General features: G+C 43.4%; 1 protein-coding gene across 5 annotated transcripts in view; it reads right to left on the reverse strand.

Annotated features, from left to right (window-relative positions):
* Window positions 1-22,079, reverse strand: part of SUGCT (succinyl-CoA:glutarate-CoA transferase) — a 304,201-nt gene that overhangs the window by 155,077 nt on the left and 127,045 nt on the right. For 2 of the 5 annotated variants that reach the window (XM_081165189.1, XM_081165187.1), the window contains one exon: window positions 19,977-21,341. The exons of the other annotated variants lie outside the window; for them this stretch is intronic. In XM_081165189.1, coding sequence (XP_081021315.1) covers window positions 21,258-21,341 — 84 coding nt within the window. In that variant the 3' untranslated portion in view covers window positions 19,977-21,257. Of the gene's footprint in view, window positions 1-19,976; window positions 21,342-22,079 lie in introns of those variants that run through there. 5 annotated transcript variants of the gene reach the window in all.

A 22,079-nucleotide genomic window follows, 5' to 3' on the forward strand; every position in this document is an offset into this window, starting at 1 on the left:
GCAACCCTCAGCAGGATCCTCTTCCTCCTCCCCAAAATCCTGCCAGTTCATGACAACAAGTTCATCTGCTGAAGCCCATTTAGATTGCAGCCTGTGGTCACTACTGCAACAAAGTCTCTGAGCTTTTGCTGGATTTTCCTGAAGTTAGAAGGCTAAGGGGTCACAAACCCATCAAAACAACACTGCCACCGAACTGATTTAGGACCATAGTTGCTGCCACAGGAAAGAGGCCGAGGATGTCATCAAATTAAATACTCTCCAGTCATCAGCCTCTAAGTTGCAACATCTATCTCATCTTGGCTACCGAGCCTAGAATCATAGAATCATAGAGTTGGAAGAGACCACAAGGGCCATCGAGTCCAACCCCCTGCCAAGCAGGAAACACCATCAGAGCACTCCTGACATATGGTTGTCAAGCCTCTGCTTAAAGACCTCCAAAGTAGGAGACTCCACCACACTCCTTGGCAGCAAATTCCACTGTCGAACAGCTCTTACTGTCAGGAAGTTCTTCCTAATCTTTAGGTGGAATCTTCTTTCTTGTATTTGGATCCATTGCTCCGTGTCCGCTTCTCTGGAGCAGCAGAAAGCATTGGTCCTAAGCATTGGTCTTTTTTGCAAAAGACTCCAAGAAAAAGCTGTATAATATATTTTATCTTTTGTAACAAAAGGCCAAAAGAGAGCCAATTTTCTTTTCTTTTGCTCAGCTTCTTGCAAGTGGCAGGGGTTTTGCAACAAGGAAACGCTGCTCAGAACAAAGCTTCTGTTTGAGAATAACCAATATAATTACAGAAAGATGCAGTTGTGTTTCCCCTTTCTAATGACATGTCGCCATTTGGAATTTATGAGTGCTGGCAACTGACAAACGAGAGAAAGAGGAACAATATTTAAAAGTTTAAAGGGTTTCTTAAGACATGCAGTCCTTCTTCCTGTGCAACCCTTCCACTAGCCAGCTCAGCCTGCCACTTCCTTTACAGCTGATGTTGGGCACAATCAACATCTCAATGGAACATAGTCAGATGCAGATTGTATGTTTTTCAGATGCACAGAGAGCCAGAGAATAAGTATGGTATGGTTACAGCACAAGAATTTTTTTTAGTGTTTTTATTTGTTTGTTGTAAGCTCCGTTCTTAAAAGAATATAGACCATGTCTCCTGCTTAAAGGAATGATGAAGACCATCTGTTCTGTGCTATCTTATGCATCAGAGGACTTTGCTTATGTTTCTCTCTCCCCCGCCCCCCACCTCAGAAAATCCTCACACTACAAGCGAGCTGGATTTATTTCCCCAGTGAAAAATGTTGGCTACTAACTTAGAAAACACGAACACACTTGTCCCTAAATGGGAAGGTACTCATTACAGGGCCATATGTCTGTAATGAGGCCGAGAAGGACGGAACAAGTTTCCTCGGCAATCAGAATGCATCCTGCAGCTAAATGAGTTTGTTTATCCAAGTAACTCAGAATTATGTCACTTTTTTTACAGAGAGGATAAAACACAACAGCTTTGAAGAGGTAGTTACTTAATGTGCAACTTGTCACCACTTGCATCTCTGCCATAATGAAAGACATGTGGGAAATCCCTTGCCTTCTCCTTCTGCAAAGCAGATCTCTCTCTCTCTCTCTCTCTCTCTCTCTCTCTCTCTCTCTCTCTCTCTCTCTCTCTCTCTCGTCTGGGTCACAGGGCACGCACATCTCCAAAAGGAAACAGTTATCTCTTTGCCTTTCACACACCTACTTTCCTGCAGGCCATGTGGCCAAGAAAGTTCTCAGTGACTGGTCTGCTGTGCACTTGTTCTCAGCTACATTCAGGCCAACAGGGACACACTTTTTCAACCAGAATTGAGGCTGCAATTGAAAAATAACAAATCAGTGACAGGACATCTATACCAACCTCTCTCTAGGAATCTCATAATAGTTTTAGTGCTGCTGTTCTTGCAAGCTAGAGCATGAATCTCAATATTGTGGTCCATTATTTATTTTATTTAGGACATTTTTTCTGCCCTATGACTCACCATGGAACTCAAGGCAGCATACATACAGGATTCCCATGCATTATCACGACCAGGCACTGACTAGACCCAGATCAGGCAAAGTGGCCTCATATGTCTTCAGACCATACCCTGGAAACATTTTTGCATAATGCAACCTGATTCTTTTAAGACAGAACTCACGCAATGGGAAGAAGGCCAAATAAACCCTTCCACTACCCAAATATGAGAATGGAAGTTTCTTGCACTCACTGATGAATGTTACAGAAAGAGGCAGAGACAGTGAGAAGGAGGGAAAGAGAGCAAGGAAGTCTCACAAAGGTAGAAAGGAGTACTTGGGGGAAATAATATTGTTCCCTTTCAATGTGGACTGCCCAGAGAATTTTGGAAGCAGAGCAAGCTGCTCACAGTGCCTTTTGGCTTACGGGGTATTGCATCTGCTGAACAAATACACCCAAAATGTACCAATGATACAAAACGTTTTAATAAGGGGACATAGCATGTTGCTATCATGTGCTGTGCTTTATTTTAATTGTCTAGAATTGGTCTGTTTAATGTTGCACACAGTTGTTCCTCTCTATACTAGTAATGGGATTAGAAAGAGACACAGGTGGCGCTGTGGTCTAAAACACTGAGCCTCTTGGACTTCCTGATCAGAAGGTCAGTGGTTCAAATCCCCACAACGGGTGAGCTCCCATTGCTCTGTCCCAGCTCCTACCAACCCAACAGTTCAGAAACACGCCAGTGCAAGTAGATAAATAGGCACCGCTGCAGCGGGAAGGTAAACAGCATTTCTGTACACCCTGGCTTCCATCACGGTGTTCTGTTACACCAGAAGTGGTTTAGTCATGCTGGCCATATGACCCAGAAAGCTGTCTGTGGACAAACGCTGGCTCCCTCAGCCTGAAAGCAAGATGAGCACCACAACCCCAGAGTCACCTTTGACTGGACTTAAGCATCCAAGGGGCTTTTACCTTTCTTGGAACCCAGTGCTTAGAATTTGAAAAATGATTGACAATTACTTCAAATCCCAGAGGATTACTAAAATCTATTGAGCAATCTTAAGTGGGAAGGTGGCAATGAAGGGCTGACAAACCACCATTTCCAAAGCCCCTCCCAACTTATGGTGGGGGTGGGTGACATGCGCTTGCAGGTCTTCTTGCTGTTCCACTTGGGAAAAATGGCGAGTTTCAGATCTGAGGCCATATCTGTCCCCAACCCCCACCCTATATGCCCCATTTTGGGATCTAACATCAACTACTGCCAGGGACAACATTGTCAGCAGCAGATCTTGCAGAGCTCTCTGTAGAAAACATGTCTCCCTTTCCCCAGGCAGCTGAAAGGTACCATCCACACATCTTAACTTTCTCCAGCCAGCAAAGATTGCCAAAAAGAAGAATATTTTAAAGAACACTTGAAGAAAATGGTACAGTCATACCTCGGGTTACGAACGCTGCGGGTTGTGTGTTTTTGCTTGCGGACCGCGCCGAACCCGGAAGTACCAGAATGGGTTACTTCTGGGTTTCGGCGCTTGCGCATGCACAGAAACACAAAATGACGTCACACGCATGCGCAGAAGCACCAAATCGCATCGCACATGCGCAGACGCGGTGCTTCAGGCTGCGAACGCTGTGGGTTGCGAACATGTCTCCCGAACGGATCACGTTCGCAACCTGAGGTATGACTGTAGATACAAAAATTAGTGAAACTGAATGGAAAGCAGTGTTTTCCTGGAGAAGCAATCGTGTACGTACATGTCAGTTGCTAATCTTTTTTTAAAAAAAATTAAATTTATATATTCCTAATATTTGACTAATAGAAATGAATAAGTTATTTAAATCAATGCATACCATAGCTGGAGAAGTGGTCTGGTATCAGATCTTTTACTCATGTGGCAATCATCAACTGATATTGAGAAATTTGGGGTTCACATTTTTAAAAGCTATCCAGAGAATAGTTGGGCAAACATTTGTATCCCAAATAATGCTGCTGAAATGTAATTATTTAAATATGTCTAATATACATTGTGGAATGGTTTCTAGTCTACTAAGAGATGCTAAACTGGTCATAGCTATTTAAAAAAACAGGAAAAACACCTTTGTTGGTTTTTGAAATATTACTGAATGAACTTGAGAACTTAGGTGGCTCTGAGAAAACAGAACTGATTTTTATGGATAAACTGGTTTTATTGTAATAATACTGTGAGAGATTTGTTAATAAATTGTGTATTTTATAGCACAGTGTTGCTCCAACTTTTTTTAAAAAAATGTTTAAGATATCATGTATTTGGCTGCATCTTATATTCTTCCTATTTTGGCTCCTTAGAGATCTGAACTCCAACCTCACACCAGATTATTCTTATATTCTTATGCATTGTTCTATTCAGTTACAATCTGATATTCCAAAATATTTGAGAAGATTCCAGGCTGTTTTCAGTGGGAAGTAAAGACTCAGCATCTTGAAAATGTTGACATTAATTATGTTTTCCTATGGCTAAGCATAGAACAATTCATGATGTTTGGAAGAAATGTTTTTAGCCGACAGTTGCTCAAAAATTAGTTACTGCCATTCACAGTGGAATGGTTGGCATCCATCTGTCATGGGAAACAATGGAGGAGTGTGTCTTTGAGGGTGAAGTCAAACAGCACCTGCTGTGGCTGTAGAGAATGATCCAGGAGAGACATGTTTTGATGCAGCTGGGGCAGATGAAGACGTCCGGTTGTGCTGCTGCAGTTGCACCATGACGTTTCTTCTCTCTGCGCTCCTCCCAGTGGTCATTCCTCCTCTGGTCACTGCTATGAATACATTGCCTGTCTGTCTGTCTCCAGGCACTGCGGTCGCCTGCAAGGGATTCTCACATGGCAGGGTTGATCTTGCCAGCCTTCACGTCATGTTTGCAGACATCTTTGTAACACAGAGTTGGTCTGCCAAGGAGCCTGGTGACTGAATCCAGCTCCCCAAAGAGCCCATCCTTGGATATCCTGCCATCTTCCCTTCTGTGGACATGACCAAGTCAGCATAGACGTGAGTGCAAACATGCTGGGGATGTGGGTGTGATGGCCTGGGACTCAGGCTTGGACTCGGAACCAGAGGAGTCTCAGTCTGCACTGGATCCTTTGCCTCAGGCATCATCTGAACCTAGTCTGGGGCCTGATTCTGAAGAGCCCCAGTCTGCACAGGTTCCCCTGCAACAAGCACCAGCTGGGCCGAGTCAGGGGCCTGAGCCTGCCCTGGCTCCAGATGCGAGGATTACCTCGTTGCCCTCTGCTGGGCAATCACTTACAGCTGCTCCACTACCAGTTGGGTCAGGAGAGGCTGAGGCAGCCTCTGGGTCTAGTAACCCACCGACACCTCCCAAGCTGCAGAGACTCAGGTCTGAGAGAAGGAGAGACCTGAGTACTCGCAGGAGGAGTGCTCACCTTCAGGCGAGACAGGGAGGTGAGTCACCGGGGGTCAGGACCGGCCGTTATCCTGACAGAGATAAAAGGCTGCTGGACCCCGCCCCAGGTTGCGGGAGCTATGTTGCGATTTGCCAGAACCTGCCAGTGATCCTGTGCCTGACCTTGCCTGGTTTTCTGTCTCGTGTCCTGCCTTGGCCCTGTTGGACTGACTCCTCACGGCACCCTTAGATTCAGGACTGGACCTGGACCGCGTTGCTCGGGTTACCCCTGCGCCCAGCACAGTGGGCTTGTCAGAGCACATCTTGGCTTAAGACTCTGTCCTGCTTTGTGATGCCCCAAATCTTCCTGACGCAGTGCCAGTGGAAGGCGTTGAAGTGTCGCTCACATTCTCCCATACCCTTTTGGTGAGGCGAACCATTTCAATGGCTTGTCCAACTCAACATTGATGAGGAGGTTGCTGGTCATGGTGGAACCCAAGGAGACAGAATTGCCTGCCACCTCAAGTGTGTGGTCAGCAATGCTGATGTGTGAAGTGCTGGCAACATCCTGACCCAGAATGTTGGTCTTTGTCAGGCTGGTGGTAAGGTCAAACTCCCTGCAGGTTTGGGCAAAACAGCTGATGAGTCCCTGTAAAGCTTCCTTGGAGTGCGCTATCATCCTCCTGGAATATGCAGTGGAATATGTGGATGATAAAAAAGATGCAATTAAAGTTGCAAGAAATGTTCACCAGGGCCTCTAACAGAATGGAACCAGAAATCTGTTTCTTTTTCCAAAACCAAATCTGTGAAACATGGTCTCCAGAGAAAAGGGGCTTGCAAGGGTGGGCAGAGAGCGGAAGAGAAGTCTTAGTATATTCCTGTTTAGCATTTGCTTGCTTGAGTGTGTCATGTGCCGGGCGTTTAACTTCCAACAAAAGTACATTCAGCCATTTGGCATCAAGCAGCTTTTCAAAGCCCTTTCTACATTATTCTAATTGCTTACAGATAGAAATTAAAATATGGCTCTTCAAAATGCTTTCTCTTTAAACAAAAAACCAAAAACAAAACAGAAGTGTGCAACGTTTCACTGGTACACAGATGATGCAACAGACAGAAGAGGGAGGAATCATTAATGAAAATTAAATAATAACAGCATTTTATAGAACTTTCACTTCAACTTGGCAAATTAACTCCTCACAATTGCTTCAAGGTGGGAATATTTATTTTTATTTATTTTTACTATGGCCAGGGCAGCTTCCAGAAACCTCAGATGGCAGGCCAAATTTTATTTGCATTAGAATTTATTCTCCCTCCATAGATTATGAAAGCACTGAAACAGTGGCAATTGCCAATGTAATCCTATACATGTCGATTGAAAAGTAAATTCCATTAAGTTTACTTGCTTATATTCCCAGATATAGTGGGTATAGGATTGCCATCTAAGTAGTTAATACATGTTGGCATTCTAGGAGGTGAGCCTTCTAAAAGTTTGCATCTGCAAGTCATAACATACCTTTTCATGCTATGTATTGCTATAATGGAAAGTTTTCAAGGCAGAATTCTTCACCACAGGATGTTGAACAGATGCATCCCAGCCTCCAAAATTAAAATAAGGAGACATGTATTTTCAGTACATATATTATATCCATACCCTTTTTAAAAAAATTGTTTGGTCCTTTTTTTTAATTAAAAAGAAAGAAAAGAGAAATCAGTTTTCTCTACTAATTACCGTATTTTTCGCCCTATAGGACGCACTTTTTCCCCTCCAAAAATGAAGGGGAAATGTGTGTGCGTCCTATGGGGCGAATGCGGGCTTTCGCTGAAGCCTGGAAAGCGAGAGGGGTCGGTGCGCACCGACCCCTCTGCTCTCCAGGCTTCGCACACCTCTCCGCAAGCAGCGGGAGCGCTCCCGCTGCTTGCGGAGAGTTGCCTGCATGCTGAAGCCTGCGCGCGCTCAGCTCAGCGCGTCCAGGCTTCGCGGACCTCTCCGCAAGCAGCGGGAGCCAGCGCTGGGCTCCCACGGCTTGCAGAGAGCTGCCTGTTTGGGAGCTGGGGTCGGGGAAAACTTGGGCTTCCCCCGCCCCAGCCCTGCGCCTGGGGGAAAATAATTTTTTTTCTTTATTTCCCCCCCAAAAAACTAGGTGCGCCTTATGGGACGGTGCGTCCTATAAGGCGAAAAATACGGTATGTTTAATGCTATGCCTTTTAGAAGTAATATTTATTCAAGGAATTCCTTGAAAATACATCAGGGGAACATCTTACTCACCATATCACTAGAGATGGGTGGTAACAACAGAAAAAGTTCAGCAGAACTCAATTTGCCACCTTCTGACCAGACTGCCATCAGTTTTGTAGGCTTCAAGGATTTGCACATGCAAAGATGTGGTTCAATTACACCATCAAGCTGTGTCAGAGCAGGCATGCTTTGCCCATGACTAGCAAAGTCTATTCATTCTATGGAGCCTCCTAAATCCACAGTGGAGCCCACCAGATTCCAACGAACTCTAGTCCATGTTGCGTGACTCCAGCGCAAGACGAACTGCAAACAATGGTCCTTTCCAGAACTCAGCAGCAAACTGCAGACACAGGCAGCCTAATCCAAGAAACTACCAACCATGTCTGCACCAAAATATTCAGAATTCTGTTGAATCAAAAGGCTGGAATTACGACTTGCTCATAAATCTGCTTCATTGGCCCAATTTATTCCAAGTCTGTAAATCTGGATTCTTTGATGAAAAGTGTAGGGATGAAGGCAGGTTCCAGCTACATCATAATATCAAAGAAATGAAAGCCTCACCGGTGACCACCTCAGTCAGACCCAAGTCTCACGTGTACTTGTGAATGGCTGAAATCTCCACAAGGAAGCATTTACTTTATCTGCATGTGGTAAAAATGTGCTCCTTCCTCACAACAAGACCTGAAATTTATTACGCCACTTTCAGGGATCTTTAACATTTGATCCGAACTAGAAGATGAGCGGCAAGTAATCACTCTCTTTCATGCAAATATAATTTGCAAACATCTGCACCTTATAACTGAACTTTCCCCGCAATCCTTTATTGCATTTACATTTAATTTACAGCTGCATTTGTCTGAATTTTCTATTGTGTATCTGCAATTTCGTTCGTTCTTTCTTCTGTTCAACCTTCTACATAATCTTGTTGTGCATCAACACCAAAATGTCTCTTTATTGAACTCAACCTAAATATGTTCCATTCGGAAAGACACTCTATGGTCCTCAATTTATTTGCACAAACTTATTTCTTATTTTTCTGTATAAAAGGAGGTCAGTGTGAACAGCAGCAGTAACACCTTTAACAACAGCAAAAGCAGAATACTTTCTTCTGTTTAGGTCAGGCTTCCGCAAGCTTGGCCCTCCAGATGTTTTGAGACTACAATTCCCATCATCCCTGACCACTGGTCCTGCTAGCTAGGGATCATGGGACTTGTAGGCCAAAAACATCTGGAGGGCCGAGTTTGAGGAAGCCTGGTTTAGGTAGCATCCTTCGGGGATTCTCAAGCACTGCTGTGAAGAGCCTCTCATGAAATAGTTGCCTACCCAGTCCCAGGCTTGGTGGCAGTTGCGGCCCAGCCCAGCAGACCTCGGTGGAATCCCAGCCTGCACAGGAGTCCCCGCCTCCAGGGCCGGCTGAGCCGGGGCAGGGCCTTGAATCTGAAGAGCCTCCACCTGTGCCGGATCTTCAGGAGCAGACACCAGATGTATCCACTCTGGCTCCGGAGGTGATGGAGGACCCATTGCCTGCAGGTGCGCCTCTCCCAGCCCTGTCAGGGGAAGGTGAAGCTGCTCCTGGGTCCAGTAACCCTCCAGCCTCTCCTGAGCTGCAGAGGCTCAGGGCAGAGAGGCGGAGGGAACTGGGTTCTCCCAGGAGCCGGGACTGCCCCTGGCCTCAGAGAAGATAAAGGCCAGTCAGCCCGGTCCCAGGTTGCGGGAGCAACGACGTTGGAAACCTGTTTCTGCCAGCACCCAGTCCTGTTCTTCCAGAGTTCCCGGCCACGCCCGGCTCCTCGCTTTGGATCCCGCTTTGCCCTAGGTGGACAGTCTCCAGACCCTCGACCCAGGACCGGACTCTGACCACGCCTCACGGTAACCCCCCCCCCTGGGACCAGCACAGGCAGGCAGGCTTTCAGGCCAGCCAGATTTTAAAAACATGGGCTAATCCAGCCAGGCCAGGGGGCGGGGTTTGGGAGCTGAGCAGGTGGAGTAGGCTTCACTCTGTTCCGCCCCCAGTTGATAAAAGCCAGCTGTGCCTGACCTCAGGACCACAGGGCAAGAGGAGCAGAAGGTTGTCTTGTCCAGTTTGTTCACCTTACTCTGGTTAGGAAGAAGAAGTGTTTGGACTTGATATCCTGCTTTATCACTACCCGAAGGAGTCTCAAAGCGGCTAACATTCTCCTTTCCCTTCCTCCCCCACAACAAACACTCTGTGAGGTGAGTGGGGCTGAGAGACTTCAGAGAAGTGTAACTAGCCCAAGGTCACCCAGCAGCTGCAGGTGGAGGAGCGGAGACGCGAACCCGGTTCACCAGATTACGAGTCCACCGCTCTTAACCACTACACCACAATGGCTTCCTGTGGTAGGGTCACTGCAACTGGGTCCACAACAACTCTTTTGAAATCTCCCTCAAATATGATTCTGTCCCAAACCACATTCTATTTATTTATTTGTATTTCGTAAGATGTGTACACCACTTGATTTAAAAACAAGAAAATCAAAGCAGTTTTGCTTCCTGGGAGTGGCTTTCACTGTTCATGTCCTGTCCATGACAAACAAGAAACATGGAGGTGGATCTTATGATAAGTGAGTGCCCTAACCCCACCCCTAAGTTGGCTTTGCAAATGGAGGAAACAGATGAAAGAGCTCATCTTCTGAAGAGTTGACTTGAAATTATGGCAAATTAGAGCATCTATACTGTGTGTAAACTATAATAGGACAGTTTAAACACATTCCAGAGTGTTCAGTGAAGTCCAATTAATTTCCACCATGATGAGTTGTTTCCCTTCCCCGCCCCCCGGCCTGGCATCTTATCCCGAGGAAGACGTGAAGGGATTCTAGCCATGACAGCCATGCTGAGAAATGAACATTATTTAAAACAGCTGCAACACCTTTTCCAAATTTCCTGTATTGTGAAATGACAGCAGCGTCTGATTTGGTGAAATCCACCCAGCATTGTCTCCTAGTCAACTTGTAAAGAAATAAACCCACACCATATGCTTTCTTCGGTGTTTGTTTTTCCATCGGGTGCCTATAATGAGAGGTAGGGAAAGTTTGCACAACAAAAGTAAGAGTTATCTGTGTTCAGCTCCAGTGCCACAAGACAACTGAAGGCGTTGCAAAAGCTAAGAGCATTGCGGTGGCAAGCCCCTTCTGAAAGAACCAACAATCTGCCACTATTTTTTTTAACCCCAAAACTGAGGCATGGGAAAGAGCCACATACTTTCTTCATTACATGTTGCTTGTTATTACTGTGCCTTTGATTTCATTCGGCGGGTCTAAATTTACTTGATCACACTCTTAAGGTCCCCCCGCCATTTGTTTATTTTTACATCTTGAAGAGGGCTTATTTAAGCACCACGAGCAATTGTTCTACTGAGAACCGACTATTTAAAACTTTCACATCATTGCAGCTGAGTGCTGTGCCTCTTTAATTCATTGCAGGTGCTTTTATAACTGACACCATTTGTAGCTTATACTAATTACTAGGTATTAGAAAGACTATGAAAAGAGCAGGTAGTTGAAGGAGCCAATAGGCTTAGGTATATCATCTGCTTTACACACACACAAAAAGGCATAACAATACAGCATGTCTTCGCTGTTTAGTTGGATTCCAACTTTTATCTGAAAGCAGATCTGATCCCTTGTACTTCTGCACAACTCTCTGGGCCCCTGTACATCATCATTCCATTTCTAGTGTGACCAGAATTGTTTCCACATGAGCCCAATTCTTTGGAATTGCCCTCCTTCATTCACTCACTTTTAACTGAGAATCGAAACAGCAGCATAATCAAATTGTTGAAATCCAATGCTTTTTGGGGTTGTTTTCCTAGATGTTTCCCTCCCCCCTCAGATCTGATTCATTGTTGTTGCTGCTGCTGCTGCTGCAATAGAACATACCATATTTTTTGCTCTATAAGACTCACTTTTTCCTTCCTAAAAAGTAAGGAGAAATGTGTGTGCGTCTTATGGAGTGAATGCAGGCTGTGCAGCTATCCCAGAAGCCAGAACAGCAAGAGGGATTGCTGCTTTCTCTGCACAGCGATCCCTCTTGCTGTTCTGGCTTCTGAGATTTAGAATATTTTTTTTCTTGTTTTCCTCCTCCAAAAACTAGGTGCGTCTTATGATCTGGTGCGTCTTATAGAGCGAAAAATACGGTAATTGCAGCTCTAGACAGACAGACTTTTCAGAGCTCTTGTCCATTTTAATTTAATGCAAGGGTGAGGATCCTGTGGTCCTCCAGATGTGGTTTGACTACATCCCCCATCATCCTTGACCACTGGCCATGCTTGGTGGGGCTGATGGGAGCTGGAGTCTAACAACAAGCAGAGGTCACAGCTTCCCATTACTGATTTAAAGTTTCCTGTTTGAGGACTGCTTCCTGTTGAGTACAGATGGAGGATTAGTGACAAATAGCCTGTATTAATTGCCCCAATCTCAGTTTGTTCCCATAATGCATAAAAGTAGGTGAGAAGCTTTGACTACATGTTGCATCATTTTCCCCTTTTCATTTTTTATCTTGAAATAGCGATATAAATTTGCTACAAGAGAGCATTAAAAGGCATGAAAGGAAATCTCCCCTGAAAGCAACAAATGAAAAACAAGCAAATCACTGAGTTCAGATGGCATCTCCCGAAGAGTTTGTAGAGATTTCAAATGTGAAATTGTTGGTCTTCTAACAAAAATATCTAGCTTGTACCTATTCTCAGCCTTCACACCTGACTACCTGGTAGGGCAGTTTCATCCTGGCTGCTGCGTCAGGAAGGTGAGGGGAGAGGTATCAGGGAGACCAGTGCAGTCCAAGAGCATTAACAAAGCCAATCCAAGACTTCTGCCAAGTGTGCCCACATTGTGCCAGCCTCTCTACCACCTCAGCCCTCTCCAGCCCTGAAAGGGGCTCCAACACTGTGGCCAGGAAGTTGGGCTCCACCCCAACAGGCAAGCTGCTTCTGTACCCAATGGCTGCCAAGTGCCCAGCATCGTGCCAATGGTTTAAAAGGGACCCATAGCAGGAATAACGGAATTACAGGCCAGTTAACTTAACGTCTGTTCTGGGTAAACTGGTGGAAAGCATTATTAAATACAGATTTACCAAACATATAGAAAAACATATGGCTTTCACAAAGGTAAGACCTAACTATCATTTTAGAGTGCTTCAATAGTGTCAAGAATATGGATAGGGATGATCCAGTAGACATTGTGTCTTTACGACTTTCAAAAACCTTTTAATGAAGTCCCTCACCAAAGACCCCTGAGCACATTTAGCAGGAAACAGGTTCTTTAATGCATCAGTAACTGGTTAAAGAACAAGACGCACAGAGTAGGAATAAATGGGCAGTTGTCACAATGGAGAGATGTAATGATCTGGAATTAGAGGTGAGCGATGAAGTGGCCAAGCTCATTGATGACGCCAAATTGTTCAAAATAATCTCTGCAAACTGACAGAGTTGGTATTAAAATGGAAGGTGTAGCAAGGAGTGCTTTTTCTCAGGGGGTACTGGCACCTCTTTTTGTTGATGTTAAAGAGTGTGGCACTTAATGCAACAACTTCATGGTGGATACCTGTGCCTGTTTTTCTAGAAAAAAAGCACTGGTAGTAAGTGTAAAGTCATGCCTGCCGGGGCAGAAAACCTCAACTTCCCAGTGTCTGAACTGCTAGTGACTGACCAGGGAAGAGATATTGGAATGGTGTTGGATAGCTTGAAGAAAATGTCGCCCTAGTGTGTGAAAAGGGCAAATCCCATGCACGAGATTATTAGGAAATAGAATGAAAGTAAAGCTCCTAATATCACAACGTCATTTTCCAAATCTCAAGTGTGACTGCACTTGGAATACTGTGTCCAATTCCAGTTGCCACACCTCAAAAAGGATATTGCAGAGTTGGAAAACATTCCTCTATGAGAAAACGTTACAGCATTTGTGGCTTTGGGATTTAGAGAAAAGGTGAGTGTAAAGGGACACAGTAGAAGTGTACACGATTTAGAACGGTGTAGGGAAAGGAGAGAGAGAAATTCCTCTGAGCTCAAAATGCCAGAACCTGGGATGGTCCAGTGAAGCTGAATGCTGGAAGGTCCAGGCAGGACAAAAGAAAGTACTTCTTCACATCATGCAGAGTTAATCTGTTATAGAATCCAATGTAGTAACGGCCATCAAATTTGATGGCTTTTAAAAGGATTTAAATTTGCTGTTGATGGCTGCTACTCATGATGGCTGTGTACTACCCTCCAGTCTCAGAAGTGGTATGCCTCACAAGGACGGAGAGGGCTGCAGAACTCAGGTCTTGGCTGCAGGCTTCTCATGAGCATCTGGTTGGCAACTGTAAGAACAGGATGCTGTACCTGATGGGTGTTAAGAAGAGCCTTCCTGCAATTATGACAGCTGCAGCCTTTTTCTCTAACCGCTTCCTAATTACTCTACTGGCTGTATCATTTTTAGAGGGGTTAATTGTGGTTCGTGCTCAACTCCTTGAATGAACATTGCAAGTTAACACAAACACATATATGAAAGCACAACACCTGGAAAATTCTCCCCTCCCTTCCATTTTCTTATTTCAATGTGCCTCTTGTGTCATTCCAAAACATGTGAAACCAATTTGGTCCATCTCAGTGGTCTCTCTCTCTCTCTCTCTCTCTCTCTCTCTCTCTCTCTCTCTCTGTGATAATCATGTATCGTTTTATGTTTAAGGATTAAAAAGTTTTCCTTCAAAGCAGAGTTGGAACCACCAATATATCATATTAATAAAGGCATATGTAAACACAGAGAGTACAGTTGCCATAGCCCCTCCCTCCATTATGAATATTGAAACTGCTTCCAATTCAATGCAGGCATGCCAAAGAGCCTGTTGAAATCAGAGGGAGGAGATCTCAACATGCGATAAAAGGTGCTGAAATATGGAAGGCTGGAGAAGGATGAAGGTCTCTTCATGTTGTGCTGTATAACAAAGGAATGTTTCTGGCTCCTCTGCCTGGCTTCCAGTGAGAAACTGCTTCCGGTTTCCTTACAGTTTATCAGCTGGCATTACAACAGAACATAACTTTAGACAAGCACTTAACGGAGGCACATTTGCAAGGCTGGTGTGTCCCCATTGTTAATATTATTGCATAACATGAAGGCTGGCAACATTAACCTTGCTATGTAGGAGTCCCTTGCAGACAACCGCAATGCCTGGAGACAGTCAGGTTGTGCATCCACAGCAGTCACCAGAGGAGGAATGACCACTGGGAGGAGCGCAGAGAGAAGAAACGCCCTATCTGAAGCACAGCGAGACGCCTTCATCTGCAACAAAGCATATCTCTCCTGTATTAGTTTCTACAGCTACAGCAGGCACTGTAACTCTCTGTTTGACTTCACTCCAAAAGCACACTCCTCCATTGCCTTCCAAGACAGATAGATGCCAACCAGTGTATATTATTATTATTATTATTATTATTATTATTATTATTACTACTACTACTACTACTACTACTACTACTACTCCCCACCCCCACAGGGACTCAAGGCGGCTTACAGATAAAACAGGAAAAGAAAAAAACATAGTGGGGAATATGATAATTAAAAAACAATTAAACATTCATGTAATTAAAAACTTGCGCCTCAAGGAGTTCATTTTGGTGCTGCTATCACAGCGGTTTGACTTCACTCCCAGAGACACACTCCGTTCTCTTGAGACAGACAGATGCCAACCAACAAGGGAGTGCAAAGGTGAAAAAATATGCATACACAAATATTTTTTTTCTACTAGGACATAGCAGCTTTAGCGATAACTGCCCCCACCAACCCCAGATTCTTTCTGGAAGAAATGTAAAGACATACAGATCCTTTTGTGCATTTTTGCTGTCATGCAACTTTGATGACACATCTAAGACCTATCCATGTGCTTCAGTGAATGCACGCAGGCTTAAAATGGAGAGGTGCACACACAAAAACCTTCCCCCGGTTTCCCAGATGTGCTGGTATTGTTCTAAGGAACTCGGGACAGCCTGCACGGTCCTCCATATAGTAATGGGTCCAAAGGCTTCATAGTGGAGCTGAAGTCCACCTCTCTATCCACCACACTACCTATTATTTCAAAGGTTTTCAACAAGGAAGCATGTCTGCAAAGCAAGGGTCAACCTCAATGTCTTCAAAAGGCTGTGACGTTATTTCTAGTCCCAAGAGGCCAAAGGACGGAGTGCCAAGAATATTTTTCAAAGGGTGGAGAAGCAGACCTGTCAGGCAAACTTTTGAAAGCTTCTTGGCAGATTCTTTTTTTTATTTGGAATCCTAGTAATTCAAAACATATTGGGTGTCCCCTCAGAAAAATGTGTTTCAAATGGTGTGATATTTTTGTTCTAGAAAGGAAATGAATGAACACACACAGGCACACACATATTCACACATGTATTAACCTCGACATTCACTTCTAAAAATGAAATTGAAGGATGCTAACCTAAAATTTCAGTGGAGTTGAAGTACATAAAACAATGCACTGAATTATGGCCTTACCCTGCAATCCCAATGACAATGAACAGCAGAGCTTCAAGTAATATTAGAAAAAAGCAACAAACTGAACATTTTGAAGGCCTAAAATAATGAATCAGTTTGCAAGGCACATGCACACATGATCAGAAATATAAGAGGTGCTTCCACTGGTTTAGTGCTTAGAGTCTCAGAGTAGAACTGCGATACCTGAGTTCAAATCCCTGCTCAGCTACAACCTTCATTGCAAGGTTATGTGAGATTAAAAAGTAGAAACAAGGTGTAGAAACAAGGCAGGATAAAAGCGTAATAAATAAATGTCTGTATCCATACATATCACCAACCTGCAGAAATGATGAAAACTAGTGGAAGTAGGCACCGAAACATATCTCCACCAAAATAAAACAAGGGAATGATACAAATGAGCAGTGCAGTCCTAATGTATGTCTGTTCAGAAGTATACCGAGAATGTTACATAAGATAAAGGTAAAGGGACCCCTGAAAATTAAGTCCAGTCGCAGACGACTCTGGGGTTGCGGCGCTCATCTCGCTTTACTGGCCGAGGGAGCCGACGTTTGTCCGCAGACAGTTTTTCCAGGTCATGTGGCCAGCAAGACTAAGCCGCTTCTGGCGAAACCAGAGCAGCGCACGGAAATGCCGTTTACCTTCCCGCCAGAGCGGTACCTATTTATCTACTTGCACTTTTGGTGTGCTTTTGAACTGATGTATGCCCTAATGTATATCTGCTCAGAAGTATACCAAGAATGTTACGTAAGACTTACTCCTAAATAAGGACTGCAGCCTGTGTCCCTCCTTCCATCTACAAGGAGACAGTTTCATCATTGGCATGAGAACTGAAGATTCCACCTTTCAATCTGCTATTATTCTCAACACACATTTTGTTGGAGATGATTTTGGTTGTCCTTTAACGTATATGCGGATAAACACAGCTACAAGTATGAAAGTGGTGTCACGGGTTTTTTACGAGTACATTTAGGGAAAGCTTTAAGATTCCTGGCCTCCAAATAAACACACTGAATCATACACACACACACACACATATACACACACACACACACACACACACACACACACACACACATATATATATATATATATATATATATATATATATATATATATATACACACACACACACACACACACATATACCGTATATATAATGATCAGAGGAGAAAGGGGCACAGTCTTATGTTCTACTCTAGAGAAGAACCATAACAAAATTGTACAAAAAGTTGGCTGAATGCAAAAGCGTAGGTACAGGGCCAAATCCCATAATTCACAAAACCAAGTGGAAAAATCCCATAATTCACAAAACCAGTGGGAAAGCAAGCAGATACATTTATTACAAGTGATCTCTCGGGTCAGCATTCAACATTCAGTTAGGCAACCTTCCATCTAATTTTTGCGGCTGCTCAGGCAGACCTAGTCATTTGATAAGTTGCTATTTTGTTTTTGCCATTCATAAAAAAAATCAGTTGTGTGACTGATTTGACTTTTTGGTTATCGTATCAGCAACAAAAGCCAAGAGGTAGAAGGGAAGACCAAATATTCAATCATTTGTCAAGATAAAGTATTAAGACAAGAATAAAATGTCCTCGATAGAGACAAGCAGCCAGAGCAGTCCCTCGAGGATTAACCTTAGAGTTTATTTTAGTCTGAATTTTCTTAAGTGATTTGGAAGACGAAGACGATGACTTTAACGTTGTTCGATGACCCCAAGCCAGGAAGCATTGTTAACACAAGGTCCAAATCAGAATATTGTGCAATATATATTGGATGATGCCTTGAACTGGAGCAATAGAAGCGGAATAAAATTATCAGTAGTACCAAGTACAAATCATGGAGGAAATAAGCAAATAAAACTGAGTGTCCAGCTAGGAATGGAGGCTATCTGGGTGGTTGGCCAGGGTGGACTTGAGCAGAAAGCCTTGCCAAAAACGTGTTTTGAAAGCCCCAAGCAACATGTGCAGACTGCTGTGGATCTCTGCAACAAAGTATGCATACACTGGAAATGGGCCTCAATGACATTCTAAGCAAAGCCTCTGAAATCTAGGAAGGGGTGGCAGCTATTGTGTCTCTAGCAGCCACAAAGTGTTGTTGTTGTTGTTGTTGTTGTTGTTGTTGTTGTTGTTGTTGTTGTTGTTGTTGTTGTTACATTTGTATACTGCCCTATACTCGTTCACAACATAAAATGACAATATAAAAAACACAAAAAACATAGTAAGAATCCAATAAACCCCCATTCCATGACACATTTAAAAGGTCATAGGATGTCTATCAGCCAAAGGCCTGGTTAAAAATGGAACGTTTTTGCCCGGCGCCTAAAGGTGTATAATGAAGGCACCAGCCATCTCAAACTGCAATCCTAATTCCATTTACATGGGAGTAAGCCCCACTCAATTCAAAGGGACAAGTGCATGTGGTTCGGATTCTGCAATTAGTCTGGGAAAGAGCAGGTCTCTCTTTTGAAGCAGGAGACTCACCCAGGAATTATTACCTGTGCCTTTTCTTATTTAGAAGCGCTGCATGCCAAAGATTCCTGGCAAGGTTTGAGAGAGAGAAATAATTTCTCTTGACTTGGATAAGAGTCAGCAGACATTTGCTAATCACTATATAACCTTTAAAAGACATCTGAAGGCAGCCCTGTATATGGAAGTTTTAACGTTTAACGTTTTATTATGTTTTCGTATATGCTGGAAGCCATACGAGTGGCTGACACAACCCAGTCAGATGTGTGGGGTACTAATAATAATAATAATAATAATAATAATAATAATAATAATAATAGATTAAGCAAACCATAGCCTGCAATTCCACAGAACAAAGTAATGGACCTGATGCTTTGTGATACTGCGAACATTTAAAATACAGTGCCAGTAATATTTTCACTTGGGTGTGTTAAAAGAAAATTATGCAGGACAGATGTGCATGACCCTTGCTATAGGATATAGGAACTGGATGCACTTATACTGAGCCAGACTATTGGTCCACCCAGCCCCAAACTGGTATAGTAACAGAGGGTCCTTTTTTAAAAATGCGGAGATCCAAGAAGTCTGGGACCTTCAGCACACAAAATTAGGGCATCATGTCCATGAAGTGCCGTGAACTAGATGACTGGGGTAACAAACTCCAGAAAGGAAGACAGCATGCAGGGTGAGAGCACTGCCATGTGGAAAGCGTCTATGGCTGTTACAAGACCGTGTATCTGCTGTCCATAGATTCCACATACACAGACAGTGGTTGGGCTACCAGCAAAGGTTGTACAGTTGTGATCTCTTGCTTCCTGCCAATGGGATGGAGGCATCCAAAGGGGGGGGGAGAAAAACTGCCTTCCTTTTCCAAGGGGAGGTCCCCTGTTTCCTCATCTGTATGGGCAGCTGCCATACAGATGTGCCCTGACAAAGGAACAGGTGATTCAGAGAGGTTAGCAAAGCCAAGTAACTTCGTAACTTCCTAGTAATAACACAAGATGAAAACAAGGAGATACTTTTCAACATTCAAACATATCACTACTTCAGCTGTGTGTTTATTTCTGGACTGTACTTATCCTCTTTGGAAGGGTGGCTAAAAGGAACTAAACTGGACTTCTGGGAGAGGAAGAACAAGGTTCCTGTATTTTATTTTATTTTAAAAAATGTTAAAATTATTTTTTATGGCAATGTGAAGTCAGGGAAGTGTTATTGAGGGCTGGCCGCTCGCCACAGGGTGGGGTTTTGTTTTGGTATCCTTTTAGAGCTTGCAGGTGTTTGGCATGAACTGGAATCAAGGACAGCTGTGATAGTTCAGATCTGCTATTTCCCTCCCAATATTTCTCAGAAGTGATGCAGTGTGGTGATGTCTCACACCTGATATCCTCTACTTGTGTGGCATGTCTAACTGCACTGTTACAAAAAGTCTATCCATTTTATAGCTTTTTTTTTAATGTGCAGATCACAGCAGTAGACTGGCAATGACTATCTAACAACACACAGCCCAAACTCTATCTGGATCAAAACGAGACACTGTTGATATATCCTGTGTTATTTTCTTAATTTATTTTCCACAGGCTCTTCCAAAATGGATGATACTATAGACTGGTATGTAAAAGAATCCGCTTTTTTGGAGATCAAGACATCTGCCTGCATTCCACATACTTGAAAACTAAACATCTTGATGCTGCAGCCCTGCGCAATACCTGCTTTGTTTGTTTGGGTTTTATTCTGTTACATCTTTTGGAAACAACAAAATAGTGTCTATTTTACTCTGAATGTCTTTAAAAAGCAACAACAATAGTTTGTTTATGTTATTTTTAAAAAACAGAATTCCTGATTATATGTCATGCACAAGTTCCCTAGAGTATTTCTGACCATATTGAGATCATCTAGCAAGTGTTTAAAACTTATTGGGAATTCCTTTCCTGCACAATCTTGGCCTGATTAAAAAGAGGATTAAAAAAAATAATGAATGAAAACTGCCTGGTTATAAAAAGCTGCATGGAAATGGCTAGCATGATTATAATTTTCCTGATTGCAAAGAAGTTCTACAAACATAGTGACTCGTTTATATGTTAACCAAAAATAAATTGTTCTCTTCAAATATTTTGACTGCTGCACTGCTATCCCCCCCACCCCCCGGTGAATCTCTAAACCTAAAACAGGAAAAAGCTGCAACCCAGAAGAAAAAGCTGCTTAGCTCCGGTTGAAATGTTAATAAATGGTACGTTACTACAGTTCTCCCGAAACAGTACGACTTCAGCATTGTTGTTGTTTAGTCGTTTAGTGTGTCCGACTCTTCATGACCCCATGGACCAGAGCACGCCAGGCATTCCTGTCTTCCACTGCCTCCCGCAGTTTGGTCAGGCTCATGTTTGTAGCTTTGAGAACACTGTCCAACCATCTCATCCTCTGTCGTCCCCTTCTCCTTGTGCCCTCCATCTTTCCCAACATCAGGGTCTTTTCCAGGGAGTCTTCTCTTCTCCTGAGGTAGCCAAAGTATTGGAGTCTCAGCTTCAGGACCTGTCCTTCCAGTGAGCACTCAGGACTGATTTCCTTCAGAATGGAGAGGTTTGATCTTCTTGCAGTCCATGGGACTCTCAAGAGTCTCCTCCAGCACCATAATTCAAAATAATCAATTCTTCAGCGATCAGCCTTCTTGATGGTCCAGCATACTGATGGCCAATTGTATGTCTGAATGTTCCTTCTCAGGGCTGGTCCACAAGACTTTGTAAATGGCGCTGCCTGTCCATCTCAAGGTCAAAGGCTAGCAGCTGTTCAGTAGAAAGGTCCTGCACAGATAGAAATAACTGCAGGTATGAATGTTCATATGATTCTGGGGACGGTAGATTGTATGGCCCCCCCTGTAAGATACTTCTCCATTTCTGTAACTCTCCGGGATGAGAAAACCAGAAAGTACTAGGTTGTTTTTAAAAATGAGGGGAAAGTCTGATAAGCCATTTAAATCCCAGTTAATTGTTTTTTAAAAAAGCATGCCTGTCCCACTTTATAGTGATAAGCCAGACTTTGATATAATGGGGCAAAAAACAGCAGCAGGTACTGTTCCTTCAAGTCTTAAGAAATTTCTACTCATATTAAACTTGGTGCTACTTAGAGAAATCCAATGGACTTGCAGACCAAGGAAATGCCAAGAAACGGATTTCCAATCTAGAAATCTTAAATCAAGCAGTAAAACAATTCATTCAACATCTGCAATATAATCAATTGCAATGTGTTTAATAAAACTGACTCATGACTTAGCCAACAGCTTTAAACAAGTGGCAGCTGTATTCATAATCATGAGATTAATATTAAAAAGGAAGCTACACCACCATTCTACTTGCTGGGGGTCAGAACAGCTCTTTGCTTTATGTGACCTCAACAAAAGCATAACACAACACAGTTTGGCTTCTCATTTAAAGATACAGCATATTACAAGTGATGTGAAGAGCTCATTTTTGCTTCAGATCCCCACTTCCACCTCTGCTGTGGTGCCCAGAATCTAAAACTCTCTCAGGGGGCTTGCCTAT

Source organism: Podarcis bocagei (genome assembly GCF_964188305.1).
Source record: "Podarcis bocagei genome assembly, chromosome: 12".
Classification (NCBI taxonomy): domain Eukaryota; kingdom Metazoa; phylum Chordata; class Lepidosauria; order Squamata; family Lacertidae; genus Podarcis; species Podarcis bocagei.